This window comes from Lissotriton helveticus, chromosome 3_1, assembly GCF_964261635.1.
Source record: "Lissotriton helveticus chromosome 3_1, aLisHel1.1, whole genome shotgun sequence".
Lineage (NCBI taxonomy): Eukaryota > Metazoa > Chordata > Amphibia > Caudata > Salamandridae > Lissotriton > Lissotriton helveticus.
Window position 1 is genome coordinate 333,755,353 of NC_136061.1, and position 17,814 is coordinate 333,773,166.

The 17,814-nt window shown below is 49.0% G+C and overlaps 1 protein-coding gene across 2 annotated transcripts in view; it reads right to left on the reverse strand.

Moving 5' to 3' along the window:
- The window catches only part of ITGAE (integrin subunit alpha E), an 844,898-nt gene that overhangs the window by 664,894 nt on the left and 162,190 nt on the right, over nt 1-17,814 (reverse strand). For both annotated transcript variants that reach the window (XM_078679953.1, XM_078679952.1), the window contains exon 8: nt 107-228. In XM_078679953.1, the coding sequence (XP_078536079.1) occupies nt 107-228 (122 nt within the window). The remainder of the gene's footprint in view (nt 1-106; nt 229-17,814) is intronic.

A 17,814-nucleotide genomic window follows, 5' to 3' on the forward strand; every position in this document is an offset into this window, starting at 1 on the left:
TTGGTCTCGATTAATACATCAATGACACTGCCTAAATACTGTATAAATTCTTGAAATGTGCTTGTGTTCTTGAACCCAGTGATGAATCCTGCCTAAATTGTTTTACCTCCAAGCATTTTTCCCAAAATGTCTTCATCATGTTATACATGAAATCTTTGGCTCTCTGAAAATCCTCAGGCTCAATGCTGCCAGATCCATCCAGAACAATGGCCACCTCTGTCCCCGACTCTGTTTCAGCAAATAAAGGAAATGGTTATTTGGCTTTGTAGACTAATATTCTTGAGCACAATGAAAATGATCAGACAATATATCCTGGTGGGATTGAGGGCATAACAGGGCTCATCACTACTTCAATTAAGAAAAACTCCACTCGGTGTCTGTTTCTAAATAGATACACCATATATTAACAGCAGATATAGAACCACCATGCCCATAGAGTCTGCCCACCTCTTTTATTTGGTAGCACACTGAGGCTGTGTGCCTTCTCTAGAGGTACTCTAATGTCTGTGTTAGAAATTAAGTTGTTGGTTGAGGGGGTGTAAACCTTAGTCAAACAGCAACCACACTCCCAGTCAGGGTAGGTGTCAGGCAAATCCTTAATTAATGTTTTGCTCACCCACCGGTAGCTTGGCACAGAGCAGTCAGGCTTAACTTAGAGACAGTGGGTAAAGTATTTCTGCAAAACCTCAGACAGTAAAACAGTGAAAACACCACACAAAAAGATACCACACCAAATTAGGAAAATAGTTGTGACTTTTATAAATAAAAAGAGACCAAACAACAAAAATCCTTTAATTAGAACTTGAGATATTGATTTTTAACCCCTTCCATGCTGCCGTCGGCCATAGGCCGATGGCAACGCTACCTCGCTGGTGCTGCCGTCGGCCAATAGCCGATGCGGCCCCGCCCATTTTGCAGAAGTGCCGCACTTCCGCAAAATCGCGGGCGCAGTAGAAGGGTTAAAGGTTTTAAGTGAAATTAGCGCTAATATGGTTAAAGTGCTAAAATGGAATATCTCATCGCTCTGGATCCTGTACAAAGTCAAAAGCTCAGGCTGAGATCGATGGAGCGCAGGCCGGATACAGGGACCCTGATTAGTCTGCTGAACACAAGTACCCTAATCTGATGTTGCGCTGCGCTGCGTGGGTTTGGATTGAGGATGTACCACTCAGCAGAGGCGTTTTACCTGTTCTGAAATGTAGCAAGGATGGTTCCAAAGGTGTTGTGCCAAATCTGCTGCATGCAATGGCATGGAGGCACTGTTTTCACTCCATGTACAGGTGAAGATGTGCCGCTTCTAGCTCTCGCCACATCAAATATGTGCCGTTTTCAATAATGATGGCAGCGTCCAGGTGCAGTTGTTGGTACGTTGGTAGTCATTTATGTCCCTGCGACTACAATCAGAAGGCAAGCCAGCAAGCCCTTGGAATCAATCTGGTTTCAAGTGATGCAGGTCCAGTTCTTCTCACCCAGGAAGGGTAACAGCAGGTAGACGGCAATCACAGCTAGGCATGTGTCCTTCACAGCAGCAGTCCAGCAGAAAAGCAGTCCTTCACCAGCACAGCAGTTGTTCTTCTTGGCAGAGACTTCACAAGACCAGAAGTGTATTGAATGGTTGGTATCAGATGTCCAGTACTTATGCCCAGTTGTGCCTTTGAAGTGGGGGAACTCGAAGGAATGTATTTGAATTACACATAGGTCCTCCCTTCCTACCCTGTCTCCAGACTCACTACAGGGAGGTAAGCAGCCCTTTGTGTGGGGACAAGACACAGCCTATTCCGATGTAGCTGTGAGGCTGTGCCCAGCTCCTCCCTCATATCCTACCATGATGGCCCATTGAGACAGCCCTAAGCTCCTAATGTGTTTGGCTGTCTAGTAGGTATACACAAAGCCCAAAGGTCACCCTCCCCAGGCATGTAACAGAAAAAGGCAGCAGGCACTAAATGACTAAAGAAGAAAATGCCAACTTTGTAAAAGTGCTAATTCAGAACTGCAATTTAAAATCTAACTTCACCATAAGATGTTATTTTAAATTGTGAGTCCATAAACTCCAGACTTGAAAATATCTATTCACAATTTGAAATTAACTTAAAAAGTGTAATAACGTAATCCCAATCTTATCCTATGGGAGAGATAGGCCTTGCAGTAATGGCAAATGTATTTGAGAGTTGTTTACTACCAGGACACGTAAAGCTTACAAATACATGCCCTACCTTTTAAATGCATTGCACCCTGCCCTCTGGGTTATCCAGGGTCTACCTTTGGGTGATTTATATGTATAGAAAGTGAAGGTTTGGGCCTGGCAGAAGGTTTATTTTGCCAGGTTGAAATGTCAGTGTAATCTGCACACACAGGCTCTGCAATGGAAGGCCTGAGACATGGTTAGAAGGTTAATTAAGAGGTGGCCAAGCAGTGCTGCAAGGCCACTAGTAGCATTTAATTTGAAGGTCCAGGGCACATGCAGTGCACTTTACTAGGGACTTACAAGTAAATTAAATATGCCAATTGGGCATAACCCACTGTTACCATGTTTTAGGGAGAGAGCACATGCACTGGTTAGCAGTGGTATAGTGCTCAGAGTTCTAAGGCCACAAAAACAAATTCAGCAAAAAGTGGAGGAGGGCAAAAAGTTTCAGGGTGACCCTGCAGAGAGGGACTTTTTTAACAGATGATCTCAACTTCAGCAAATGTTTCTCTTTCAATGGCATTCCACCTCTGTTCTAGTGGAAGTAACCTCCTAATAATGAAGGCTAAAGTTTGGTCTAGGGCCCATTATTCATTTGTGCTACGACTGCCCCTATGCCATGCTTTGAAGTGGTTGTATGCACTATGAATTGTGTGGAGAAAGCAGGTGCCTTGAGTAAAGGTGCTGTACTCCTGATTTCTTTAAGGGTACGAACGGTTTTCTGACAAGCCTCTGTCCAGATCACCAATCTGGGCTGCTTCTTAGACGAAAGTTCTGTTAAGGTGGCGACAATGGTGCCACGTCCCTTAATGAATCATCTGCAGTGTTGTGAGGCCCAGGAAGAGCCTCACCTCTGTCTGAGTTTTAGGTGGTTGCCTGGCCACGGTAGTCTCAATCTTGGCCTGGAGGGGCTGTACCTTCCACCCTCCTTCCAGGTGACCCAAGTACACCACAGAACCCTGCTCAATCTAGCACTTACTGGCCGTGATGGTCAGGCCTGCCTGTTGGAGAGCCTGAAGCACCTTTGAGAGGTAATGCAAGTGTTCCTCCCAGCTGGAACTGTAGACAGCGATGTTTTCTAAGTAGGCCACCTTACCAGCCTGGATCCCGTTAACCAAACTTTGGAAAGTAGAAAGGGCATTTTTCAAGCCAAAGGGCATCACCTGAAACTGGAAGTGGCCCTATGGGGTTTAAAATGCTGACCTCTCTTTGCTCCCCTCAGTCAGAGCCAATACCCTGATGTTAAACCATAGGTACTGAGGAATTTGGAAGCGGCAAGCCTGTCAATGAGCTCACCAGGTCGGAGGACGGGGTGTGTCAGACCTGATAATGGAATTGAGTCCTCTGTAGTTCACCCAGACATGGAGTTCTGGATTGGCCCCCTGTGGGGCAGCCTTTGATAACAGCACCACAGGGCCGGACCAGGGACTGTTGGAGGGCTCATTCACCACTAATGCCAACATCTTGGTGGCTACCTCTTTGATGCTGGCCCTCACCCTGCCATACAAACTGTACATTTTGTTCTTCACAGGTGGACAGTGTCCAGTGTCAAAATCATGAAGCACATATGTGCGAGTCCAGGGTGAGTGAGAACATTCTGCTGTTGTGAGTCAAGGTGAAAGAGAGTCTTGCACCCTCCACTGACCTATCATGTTCATGTACAGAGAGGAGGTCAGGAAGAGGCTCACTCTCCTCTTCCACCCCCTACTTTGTCACAAGGAGCATGCTCACTTCGACCTGTCACAGTGAGGCTTGAGTCTGTTCACATGGAGCACCCTTAAGTGGTTCCTAGGGGTCTGGCGATTTGCCAAGAAGGTAGACAGATTCTCCCTTTAGCTCCTTGATTTTGAATGGGCCGGCCCAGTGGTCCTAGAGAGCCCTGGGCTCTACTGGTTCAAGGAACCATACTTTCTAGCCAAGTTTTAACTCCACCAGAGTGGTCTTTTGGTATTACCAGAGCTTAAGGGCTTCTTCACTGGCCTAAAAGTTACCTTTTGCCTTTTTTTCAGAAGTGATGCATCTGGTTGCAGAGGGCCAGCATGTAATTAACCACATCTGAAGGGGTTTCCTGGGAGTTTGCTTCCACCCCTCCCTGATAAGGCTCAGAGGTCCCCTAAGAGGGTGGCCATAGAAGAGTTCAAAGAGGTGGATCAGACTCATTTCTGTGGCACCTCCCTGTAGGCAAAGAGAAGGCATGGCAGGTGGACATTCCACGTATGCCTCATGGGCTCAGGCAAGCCCTTATTCATGGCTTCCATGGTCTTATTGAATCTCTCCACAATGCCACTGGTCTGGGGCTGATAGGGTGTGGGGAACTTGTAAGTTACACCACACTCATCCCTCATTGACTTCATGTACGCAGATATGACGTTAGTGTCAGATATTACCTCCTTGGGGAATCCAACATGGGTAAATATTCCCAGAAGAGCTCTGGCCACTACAGGGGCAGTCACTGACTTAAGAGGGATGGCCTCTAGGTAGCGGATGGCATGGTTCACCAAGACCAGGACTAACCCTTTGTCTTCGGTGTATTGGGGTCCCATGGTCAAATGATGCTGATGCCAACCCTCACAAAGGGGGTTTCAACAATAGGTTATGGAATATGGGGAGCGTTTTACTATTGCCCTGGATTTCCTACTGGCTTGGCAGGTGGGACAGAACCTGCAGAATGCAACTGAGGCTATCTTAATTTGGCGCCAGTAAAAGTGGTAGACAACCCTGGTGCAGCTCTTATCTTGCCATAAATGTCCTGCCAGGGGGATATCGTGAAACAACCCCATTAGGAAGATTCTGTAACATGGGGGACCACAAGCACACAGGTTCCCCAAGCACCCGGAGTCTTAGGCTCGCTAATGAGAAGATTGTTTTCCCAGTAGATAATGTGACACCCAGAGACTCCACCTGCTGCATGGGGTGAGGGAGGCATGTCAGTTCAAGCTCAGTCTCAACATAGGGACACTTCTGCACTTTGAAGAATTCTTCCCTGGTGGCCTCACCCTCAACTTGCCAGCTAGCAAGGTGAGATAGGTCACCTAGGAAGGCAATGTCCTCCCTGGTTGGCTCAGGGGCCTCCTCCTCATGGACATCCTCAACCTTTACCATTGGAACTTCAAGGGCTGGGTTCCCACACCCCTTGTACACCACCTTGGCAATTGTCAGTGATATTGTTCCAGGGTCCAGACACTCTTTACTCCCTTTGCAGGAAGCCATGGACTGCGTGGTCATACAGACCCACTCAGGCAATCCTGTCAACTCCACGTGTGACCTGAGCTCTATCTCCTTCCAGGCAGTGTGCTCCAGCTCACTGCCTAACAGACAATCTACAGGCATGTCAGGGCTCACAGCTATTTTCAGAGAACCTGAGAACCCCTACCCACTCAAAGGGAACCAGAGCCAACAGTAGATGACTCTAACGAATGCCAGGGACTATGAATTGGTAGAATGTGTTCAAAAGGACTTGTTTTGCTGACACCAGCTGGCACTTGACAGTAGTCATACTGGCTCCTGTGTCTCACAGAGCCTCCACCTTTTGCCTATTGTTGGTGACCCATTGCCTATACTTAGAAGTATTAGCATTTATATAGGCTTTTGGCGCCATCTCTTTTTCCCCCAGGAAACTAGAGTCGCTTCTGTCTGTCTCCCAGAGCTAATTGTGATTACCTCCTTCCTAAGTGTTAAACTTGCCAACCCCGATGTCTACCCTCCGATGGGGGCTGTGCCTTCTTGTAACATTTGGAGTTTCCCTTGTAGTGACCTTATTTGTAGCACCCAGTACATTGGGATGCAACCCTCACTGTCTGCTTGTCAAATAACCTCTTCTTTTTAGTATCAGACTTGGACTGGTTACCACTACTCCCTTGAGAATTATTTGGGGGCCTTTTGAGAACTCCTTATTTTTTTTAACCCTGGGCGAAGGACTTCGCTACGCCCACAAAGTGGGCGTAGTGTTGCCTACTTCGCCGTTTGCAAAGTAGGCGAAGTAGGGAACACTACGCCCACTCCTTGGGCGTAGCGAAGTTGCCCGCCACCCGCCTCCCTCCCGCCCTCCCGAACATACCTAATTTAATTAAATGGGCACATATAAATAAATAAAAGGCACTTACCTTGTCCGCGGCGTCCCGGGGCTCCCTCTGCTCGTTCACGCCGCCATCTTCTAACCAATGCGCATGCGCGCCGCCCGCTCATGCGCATTGGTTAGCAGACAGCGGCGTGAACGAGCAGAGGGAGCCCGGGGACGCCACGGACAAGGTAAGTGCCTTTTATTTATTTAGATGTGCCCATTTAATAAAATTAGGCATGTAGGGGAGGGAGGCATGCGGCGGGTAGTGGGGCTACGAGAAGTGCGCAGGTGGGCATAGATTCTTGCCCACTTTGCGTAGCTTCGCCTAGCCCCACTACGCACACTACGCCCAGGGTTCATTTTTTTAGGTTTTTTCCCCCACTCTTTCATCTGGTTGGAACCCAGACCACCTTTGTGGGAGTCCTCCTAAGATATCTTTTCATACACTCTGGTGCTAGCTCATTGGTCTGCCTCCTCAGCAAGTTTCCTAGGCAGGACAATGGCATATAGTTATCTTTTATTTTGAGATCAACCGCCTTCTGGCATTTAGTCAGCCCGTGCGTTCATGTGCGCTGCTGCTGCTCCGTGTCTCATTACAGTGCACTTTGAAGTCAGGAGAAAAAAACACTATTGAAAAGTCAAAGAATGTTGGGGTTAGATCTGGCACATGGTATTGTTCTGTGTTATCTTGGCAAACAGGTTGTGGCATCAATAAAACTGTAAATGAGCCACTGACATGGCTGAAATACGTTTTGTCTGGCAGACAAGAGCACATTTGCAGGCATGTACTCACTTGGTATTGCATTCAGAGGCACTTAGATGTCCTTTCACTTTACAGTCTGACAACAAGACAAGATCAATCAGGCAACTCAAGGGGTATGGTGCAATGTGATGCCATAAGTCTGATCATTCAATTTACAGGACCAAATCTGGCACCAACAGATGAAAGGTGAATGTGATAATATCCATTGCATCGTTTGGTGGCCAGAAGCATTCTGTACTTCTGTGGAGTGCTAGGAATTGCTTTGAAGTTGGTGGAAATTGATAGACCCTGTCAGCCCCTGTTAGCTCTTTTTACCCCCACCTCTGCACCCTTTTCAGAAGGGGACTCGGTCTCACAAACTGTAGTGTATCACATTGCTCTAATGCTGTGAGTTTTCACAGACACAGACTGCTCAGGGCTATGCATAATGCTGAGGGCTGACCACATTCTTGTGTGCAGGTTTTTTCCAAAAAGCATGTATTGATGTACTACTAATGTCTGTGGCTTGCAGAGTGCTGGGGACCCAGCATCCTCGTACCTGACCAGCACCAACAGAGAGTCCAGGAGCAAAACCCAGGCACGGCACATGCAACTGCCACAGGAATGGACCCGCAGTGCTGTGCTGCCCCATTGTGTTTTAGCCATCTCCCGCAGCTGGACCTCGGCTCTTCCCCTGTGTCCAGGCCACTCGCAGCCCACTGATGCCTTCTAGAGCATGGAAGACCTGCACTCTCCAGGACACAATGCAGCAGCAGCAGCCCGAGGCCCCACCTGAGGTGTGGAAGATGGAGCAGCCTGTGTGTGCAGTACCGACAAGGAGCAGCACTGTGTAAGGTGGGTTGGAGGGGCAGCTGACCTGGATGAGCTCCTGCTGGGCCCTCAGGCCCCACAGAGCCTGGGCATGCAGCCCCCACTCCAGCCCACGAGGTCCAAGAACAAGAGTAGCTTCCAGATTACCAGTGTAATTTCTTTCATCCTCCAGCCATTGCCCTTATATTGTTGTAAATAGGGGTGGCTGGGCGATACTCCGCCCACCCACGGAACTATGCAGAATTCTGTGCAGTTCTTCAGTGACTTCACTGAATTCCATGGAGTGCACTGCCAAGTCCTAGTTGGGACCATAATTCCCACATTGCGCCTGACCAAATCCTTAAAAGTCCAATGGACGCACTCCATGCTTGGGACGTCTTGGTGGAGATGATGTAGGTGGGCTCTGTTAAACTGTAGCTTTCAAGGAGTCCACTGCTTATTACTTGAAAAGGCAGGCAAAGTCCTTAGGTCTGTAGTTTCAGAGTGTGCAGCAGGGGCAGTCCTTCAGAGTGCAGAACATTAGGGGGCAGATCAAATTTCCAGCAGGGAAGTCCTTCTTATACTTCTAGTGTCAGGCAGCTCTCCCATTTGTATTCACAGTTTACTGGTGTTAAGCAGGTGGGCATCACTGATCAATGAAGTGCAGGGTGCCACCCAGGTGTATGACCACTTCCTCCAAAGTGCGCCATACTTTTGTCCCAGAAAGCACCATTCTCTTAACATCCAGAATGGAGAATGTTTCTCCTTTGGCATCAGATCTGGCTAAGCCAACCCATTGTTGTGGCTAAGTTTAACTACTACACCCCTCTCAACCCCCTGACTAATCTAATCACGGAGGTTCCTATGTGGCTGGGGGTGCAAGATGTGAGGGTCAGCCTGTGCTGGTCCCAAACTGTCTTTCTCCCTCTGAAGACCAGTTTGGCTCCCCAACCTCATCCTGCCTCTTTACTTCTGCAGCTAAAGTTCTCCACCCACAGGAAACCATTGTCTACTCCAACAGGACACTTCACACCTTATCAAGCAGCTCTGGCTCAGCCTGGGAAAGGCTAGCAAATCAGGAGGGGGAATCTGGAAAGCTGGATTTTGGCTCAAAGAAATGAAAGTTTAATAACTTATTTTCCGTAATAATTATTATAAATCTAACAGTGGCAATTTGTTGGGTTTATCTTAACTATTAATTAGATTTCTGAAAGTATATTTTAGGTGGCTCCTGTCAATATTTTTACTTCAATAAAATATTGCAATGTTAGCCTGTGGAGCCATTCACTACATTGGGGAAAATGTAATTGGCAATTTTTCACTAGCCAGGGATTATAAAACATATTTTATAATGTCCCTGCCGATTGGTACAAGGCAGCCCACCACTGGGCTCTTAAGAGAGACCTTAAGGGTGACTTATATGTATGGAAATGGGGTAGTTTGAGACTTTGGAAGTACCTTTATTTCCAAAGTTGAATTTGCATATAATTAAACTATTAAAACAGCCAGCAAGATAGGGCTGGCTTTTAAAATGGCAGCAGGTAACAAAGCAGTGCACACTCTAGTGCAGAAAATCTACTGGGCCTGGAAACCTCTAATCAATCAAGCAGGGAATTGTAAGCGTGCTACTCACCCATGAGGGTCTCAAGGCACTTAGGAGGGGGGGGTCCACAGATCTGTTTAGCCAAAGAACCAGGTCTTGAGGGTCTTTCTGAAGGTGTTCAGGGAGGGGGCACATCTGATGTCTGCCGATAGCTCATTCCAGGTCTTGACTGCAAGGTGAGAGAAGGATCTTCTGCCTGCTTTGGCTCTGTGAATGCGCTGGGTTTTTGCCAGTGCGAGGTTGGAAGATCGGAAGTTTCTTTCGGGTATGTGGAAGTTGATTCTGTTGTTGAGTTATTTGGGTCCGTTGTTGTGTAGGCATTTGTAGGCGTGAGTGGGGATCTTGAAAGTGACTCTTTTCTCCATGGGAAGCCAGTGGAGACTTCGTAGGTGTTGACTGATGTGTTCGTGTTGGGGGATGCCGAGAACGAGTCTGGTGGTGGTGTTCTGTATTGTCTGGAGTTTGCGGAGTAGGGACTTGTTGATGCTGGCGTAGAGTGCATTTCTATAGACCAGTCTGCTGGTGATGAGTGCGTGGGTGACAGTCTTCCTTGACTCAGGGGAAATCCACTTGAAGGTCTTGAGGAGGGTGTTGAAGCAGCTGGAGGTGACGGCGTTGACCTTGATGCTGAGGTTCTTGGCGTGGTCTGAGGGGGTAGGTGGGCTTCCGAGGGCAGTCAGCCACCAGGTGCTGTCCCATGCAGAAGGGGTGGTACCGAGGATGAGGACGTCTGTCTTCTCCGCGTTGAGCTTCAGGCAGCTGTTGTCATCCAGACTGCGACTTCTTACATTCCTTTCTAGAAGTTGAGTTTGGCAGTGGTGGGGTCTTTGGTGAGGGAGAGGATGAGCTGGGTGTCGTTGGCGTAGGATATGATGTTGAGGCCGTGTTGTCGGACGATGGCTGCGAGGGGGGCAATGTAGATGTTAGAGAGGGTGGGGCTCAGGGATGAACCCTGTGGGACTCCACAGGTGATTTTTGTGGGGTCGGAGAGGAAGGGTGGGAGTCTGATCCTTTGGTGTCTACCGGGGGGAATGATCGGATCCAGTCCAGGGCTGTTTCTTGTATGCCTGCGTCATGTAGTCTGGCGATTAGTGTGCTGTGGGAAACAGTGTCGAAGGCCGCTGATAGGTCAAGCAGGATGAGGGCTGCGGAGTGGCCTTTGTCCAGGAGGGTGCAGATGTCATCTGGGGCAGCGAGTAGGGCGGTCTCTGTGCTGTGGTTGCTTTGGAATCCAGATTGGGACGGGTCGAGGACAAAGTTCTCTTCAATGAATCGTGTCAGTTTCCTGTTGACTGTTTTCTCTGCAACTTTGGCTGCGAAGGGGAGGAGCGAAATGGGCCGATAGTTCTTGAGGTCGGTGGGGTCAGCTGGGGGCTTCTTGAGCAGAGGTCTGACTTCTGCGCGCTTCCAGTCGTCTGGGAAGGTGCCTGTTTTGAAGGTTATGTTATGTTATGTTATGTTATTTTCAATTTATATAGTGCGCGTATACCATAGGTGTCTTGGCGCTTCCAGTACTCCATACTGTGTTTCAGAACAATAGTACTAGAAGAGCCATGTCTTCAGTTGCTTTCTAAACTCCATGAGCGTTGACATTTCCCTCAGGTGTCAGGGGAGAGAATTCCACTCCTTTAAAGAATTATAGCTGAAACTCCTACCTCCCCAGTTCACTTTTCTTATTCTGGCCGTAGGCATCAGATGGGTGTTTGCAGATCTCAAGGATCTGTTTGGGATATACCATTTAAAAAGATCCCATAAAAATGTTGGGCCTTCTTTATGGAGGGATTTATGAGCTATGCACAAGGCTTTAAATTTTACCCTCTGGGCAACCAGCAGCCAATGAAGGTCCCCATTCTAACCGACTGATATTTAGGTATGTCCAAAACGAGTCTTGCAGCGGCATTTTGCACTGTTTGCAATTTTTTGAGAAGAGTAGACTGGATGTTGATATATAAGCCATTGCAATAATCTAGTTTAGGTAGGACTGGTGAAGTAACCACCGTCGTTCTGGATTTAAGAGGCATAAAAGGGCATATTTTCCTTAATTTGTTTTGCATAAAATATGCAGAGGACACCACTTTAGATACTTGAGGTTTTAGACTCAACTTATAATCTATAATGATTCCCAGGTTTTTCGGTTTGGTCACAGGTATAGGAGGGGGGCCGAGATTATCCGGCCACCACTCAGGGGACCAGGGTGGAAAGAGATTCCCAAACATGATCCCTTCCGTCTTGGTAGAGTTTAATTTCAGGCAGTGATCACTCATCCAGGTACTGAGTTGGGTCATACAATCATGGAGCTTAGTGGAAAAATTAATATCCTTGTCCATTGATGAGATAACCAGTTGGGTATCATTGGCATAGAAGGCAGGAATCAGATTGAAGCTTCTGATTAAAGGGGCCAATTCCGCTACATAGATATTAAAGAGCGTGGGGCTCAACAAGGAGCCATGCGGGACTCCACAAGGCAGTGTAAACGATGTTGATTTAAAATTTCCCAGATGAATTGATTGAGTTCTATTGGACAAAAAAGAAATCAGAAGGGAGAGAGCAGCTCCTCCAATTCCTATAATTTTTAAACGCTGCACCAGAAGATTGTGATCTACCGTGTCAAATGCAGCGGATAGGTCTAGCAGTATGAGAACTGCTGACCCACTGCTATCCGAAGAAGATCGAATTTCTTCTGTAGTTTTTATCAGAGCCGTTTCCGTACTGTGATTGGTTCTAAAACCAAATTGACTATGGTCCAGATCCTCAGTATTGGTGATAAAAGCAGAGAGTTACGTATTTATGATCTTCTTTATTATTTTTGCAGGTAGCGGAATTCTAGCAATGGGTCGATAGTTGGTTGGATCAATTGCATTAAGATTGATTTTTTTAAAAGAGGAAGGATGCAGGTCTGTTTCCAAACAGAAGGGAAGGACCCTGTGCCAACATTTGGTTAAACAATTTGGATAAATAAGGTCCTATAAAATGACCTATGCTTTTTAAAATTCTAGGGGGGCAGGGATCTTCTGGAGACCCTGATTTAGCCATAGAGATGAATTTAACTATTTGAGTTTCTGAGGTGGGGGTGAAGTTAAGAAAGAGTGTTTTGGCTGTGTCTTCCTACCCTATCTTCTCGTATGTTTTGTAGGAAGCAAATAGATTAAAAATGTGATTCACCTTGGATCTAAAAGTATGAGCAAGTGTATCGCAAAATTCTTGGCTATGATTGGCAGAATTATCATTTATACTTGAAGTCAAATGTTTGACTGTTTGAAAAAGTTCCTTACTTGAGTGATCTGCTTTTTTGATTAAAGAAGTATAGTATTGGCTCTTTTCACTGATGACTTTCTTTTTAAAGTCTGAGAGCAAAGCTTTGTATTTGACTTTTTCTGGTGCTTCATAGTGTTGCCTCCATGCTCTTTCTTGTCTTCTGCAAGCCTGTTTATCCAATCTTAAGGCTTCAGAAAACCATGGGTCTGAAGGCATTTTCCTATTTTTATTAGTAGTCACACTAGGGGCAAGTGCAAGGCAGTTGGAATCTAGCCAAGAGGTGTATTTTACAGCTGAGGAATCTGCATTTAACTCCAGGTCAAGCTGAGTTTGGGCTAAATGGTCTACTAATGTTAGAGGATCAATGCAATGCCAGTGGTACTGGTAGGAGCCCTGCTTCTATAATCTCCTAGAGGGGGCTTATATCTAAAAAGGATAGCATGATGGTCAGACCATGTAAGCTGAAGTGTCGGTATATTATGAAGAGCAGGATTATTGGAGAAAAGACCATCAAGAGTATGACCTGCTAGATGCGTAGGTTCTTGAATAAGCTGTCTAAGACCCAACTCGGGCATCAACTCCAAGAGCTCCTTCGTGTCTTTGTCCTCCAACATTTCTAGGTGAAAATTCCAATCACCCGAAAATGTAAAGCATTTGTGTTGGAGACTTACAGCCTGATTCATGTACGGGCCGTTTTGCGTGTCCCTAATAGCGATCAATAGCGACTCGCTATTGAGGAAACGCAAAACGGCATTCATGTACTTTTCGGAGAAGAAATAGCGACTCGCATGCGGGCGCTAAAGCCGTTAGCGACCCACAAAAAACGCAGAATAATCGCTATTTCCGGCTACCTGCGATCGGGATTGCGACTCGCAATCCCGATCGCACGAGATTGCGCTCGCAATCCCGATTGCACGGGATTGCGAGTCGCATTCTCGCGGGATCTGGAAAACGGGAAGACGCATTCCGAGCACCGTGATGACATCACAACCAGGAAGCAGCCAAATCCCACCCCCAAACACCACAGTGACGCTATCAGTCGACTGTCCACGACGGAAAGCTGCCACCAACCCGCCGTTTGCGCATCCCGACCCCGCCGAAATAGCGACCGCTATGTCAGACGAACCGCAGCCCGGACCCAGCAACAGCGCTGGCCGCAAGCGCAAACTGAAATTCTCCGAACAGGAGCTGGAGAACCTCATAGAGGGTGTGGTGGCCAACCACGACCAGCTGTTTGGTGCAAACTCCCGGAGGGTCCCAGAGCAGGAGAAGAGGAGGATCTGGGTGGGGATTGCCGCAAGCGTGAACTCTGTGGGCGTTGCGGACAGGTCCCTGGAGGAATTAAAAAAGCGGTGGTACGACCTCCGAGGGCGTGCCAAGGAGAGGGTGGCGGAGCGCCTTGGTGAGGCATCAGGCACCGGAGGTGGTGGACCGACTGTCCCACCCAACACCCCCCTGGAGGACCGGGTAGAGGACACGTTGGAGAGGGAGGCGTGTGTTGGCGTGACCCCTCTGGACTCCTCCCGCCCCACCCAAGACACCCAAGGTAAGTGGCATGCGACTGCGACCCTGTCCCCTATGACCGCCCCTGACCACATAGGCTCACTCATTGGCCCTTAGTCATGCCGTGCATCAGGAAATGCCCTGAAGCATTGTGGGAGACGTAGTATGTCCACAATGTAGTAGTACCACAATGCGGCCCCAAAGGTTCCAAAGTGCGCATATACACAGCCACCCAGGGAATGACACCCAGCATGCATGTAACATCTGCACGTCTGACAGTCACATGCACCTAATGAGTATCCACTTACCCTCACAGGTGCGGGAGATAGCAGCGACAGTGAGAGGCTGCTGATCGACGAGGAGGCCCAGGAGGAGGAATCCCTACCTGCTACCCAGCCACCAGCCCCTGCGGCAGCGCCAACACCAGCAGCCAGGCCACCCACCTTGCCTGCTGCATCCGCCTCAGGCCCACCGGCTGCCAAGGCCAGGCCACCCACCTTGCCTGCTGCATCCGCCTCAGGCCCACCGGCTGCCAAGGCCAGGCCACCCACCTTGCCTTCCGCATCCGCCTCAGGCCCACCGGCTGCCAAGGCCAGGCCACCCACCTTGCCTGCTGCATCCGCCTCAGGCCCACCGGCTGCCAAGGCCAGGCCACCCACCTTGCCTTCTGCATCCGCCTCAGGCCCACCGGCTGCCAAGGCCAGGCCACCCACCACACCTGCCGCACCTGCAACACCAGCTGCTGCAAGACCTGCAGCTCGTCCACCACCATCTGGGCCAGCCACATCCGCTACACAGCGGCCTACCACCAGGAGGGGCAATGGCCATTTCCACGCCTGCATGAGTGTGGAGCGGCGCATGCTGCGTTTACACCAGCGCCAGTCGCAGCAGCAAGGAGCCATCCAGCTCCAGCTGCAGAAGATCGGCCGCAATGTGGCGGGAGTGGGCGAGAGGGTGGACCGCATGACGGCGGCCATTGACCGCATGGCGACGGCTATGGAACACAACACTGCAGCGCTGGTGAAGCACCGAAGTGTTGCTAGCAGGCGCCACCACCAGTTGCTGAGCCGGCTGTCTACCTATAGCCGCTCCAATTATGCCTCGGCAAATGCCACCACCCTGCTTGCGCGGCGCTCGTTAACCCAGCAGCACCAACTCGTCCAGTGCTGCGAGGATATTACCCGAGTGCTGGAGCATTTGACAACCGCCGTCACCGCACTGCACGCACCTGTGATTCCGGCAATTGTGGGGGGTGATGATGCTAGTGAGGGTGCCTCTAGTGTCAGCAGCCACTCTGCCACGCAGGCCCCCACACCTAGGCGCAGCACAAGGGCTGCCCCAGCTCCAGCTGCCCAGGAAGAGGAAGAGGCTCCCAGGCGCCTGGGAATTGTGCGCCGGAGGTGCCAATGACATTGTGTCAGGGACACAGGCGCAGGCTGAACTTAAGCCTGCCATGGAGCGTCTCATGCAGTATGCATGAATACTGCATTTTGTAAATAGTTGTTACGGAGACCCATATATTTTTTTGTGATTCAAACAAATACATTTATTTTGGTGCACACATACGCCTTGTGTAATCATTACAGTTTGCATGCAATTGTGATATGTGGGGTGGGGGAAGGGGGTGGGCTAGAAATTGTTAGCTGTGATGTGGTTGCGACGTCTGTGGCCTTCAGCTGGGTTCTCCCCGCGTGCATGGTGCGCATGTGCTGGTGGCCGGTCGTCCCCCTCAGATTCACTGCCTGAGATGTCAACTGGTATCCGGCGCTTGGTTGCAATGTTATGAAGCATTGCACAGACAGCCACAATGCGGCAGCACGCTGCAGGACTGTAATACATGGCCCCACCTGTCTTGTGCAGTATACGGAACCTGCTCTTGAGCAGGCCAAATGTCCTTTCAATACAGTTCCTTGTCCGGATGTGCGCAACATTGTAGCGGCGTTGCTGAGGTGTGGCAGGGTTGAGGTAAGGGGTCAGGAGGTATTCCCGTAGGGCGTAGCCACTGTCACCTGAATGAGAGGAGCAGATGTTGATTGCCTGTGCAGCGCAGTTACTTCATAGCAATGTGACATTGTCGACAAAGTGTACTTACCAAGTAGGTGTCCTTCCACAAACTCTCCCCTGATCAGTCGTGTGTGGAGTCCGCTGTGCCTGAAGATAAAGGAGTCATGGGTACTCCCTGGGTACTGGGCCACAATGTCAGTGATGATGGTCTTGGCATTGCAGACCATCTGTATGTTGAGGGAGTGGTACGACTTCCTGTTGCGGTACATATACTCCGTGCCAGCTGGTGGGCAGATGGCGACGTGGGTACAGTCTATGCAGCCAAGGACATGGGGAAAATGGGCAACATTATAAAATTGTAGTTTTGTGAGGTCCAAATCCTGTTGGCTCGTGGGAAATGTGATGTGCCGGTGGAGCTGGGTGAGCATGCCGTCAACAAAGTGTGGAGGCAGCGTGACATGGTGGGCTGGGAAATCCCCCCAGCAGCGGCTACTATGCCCTGGAAACTGCCGGATGCCAGGAGGTGCAGGCTGCACAATACCTGCACATGTGTGGGCACAGAATTGTTTCGCCTTGTTGGGTGCTGCATGATGGGGTCGAGTTCTTGTATCAGCCAGGTGATCATTTCCCCATTCAGCCTGTATTTAGCATAAATCTGTTCTCTGGTTTGCCCCAGCAAGGTGACCCGCTGCCGGTAAATCCTTGCCTGCCTCATGCGTCTCCTCCGTGCTGCTCGCTGTAGCCTTCGCCGCCTCACCACCATGTACATCCCAGGCATTGTGGAACGCCTATTGCTGCTGCTGAATGTCCTTATGTGTGATTGGTCAGGCCTGGACCTGTTGGTGATTGGCTAACAGTTTTTCAAATTTTGGTTAATCATGGCTTTTATGGTTACCACCTGCTTTGAGTTGTCCTTAAATTGCGCCGCGCTAATGTGCGATTTAGCGATTTTTCGCTAATGTATTTCTTTCATGAATGCCGATTGAGACAATATTGCGTTTCGCTATTCAATTCGCAGATTCCGTGGTTGGTCGCTATTTCATTATCGCTAATGCTCGACTTCCCGGAGTCTGCGACTTTTACAGCGTAATCGCTATTCCGCTCGCTATTATTTTTTTGCGATTTCGCTATTTCGTACTTGAATGCCGATTCCGTGTTTTGCACCCGCAATTGCGTTTTCGCAGCCATTGCGGGCGCTATTTCGCTTCATGAATCAGGCTGTTAGTTCTACAACTGGGCTTAAATTTGCTAAAAAGTTGATTCTAGAACCAGAACGATAAATTAAAAGACCATTAAAAGTATCTTGTCCATGGAACGAGATTTTTATAGTGAAAGGCCTCGCAATCGGGGGAGCGGACTACTGAACAATAGGTACTAAATTCGGTTCTGTGAATTAGTGTCAGGCCGCCCCCTCTACCCAATTGCTTGTCGTGCCTAAACACTGTATAGCATCAGGGACAGCAATGTTGAAATTGGGATCCGAAGTGTCATTGCCCCAAGTTTCGGTAATAAACAATACATCTATTTTATTGTCAATAATGAGGTCATCTATTTCATAGCTATGCTTTATAAGTGACCTTGAATTAATGAGAGCTAACTGTAGGTGGAGAGGTGTGGCGCCACGGCGAGGGCGACTGACGCTGGATCCTGGG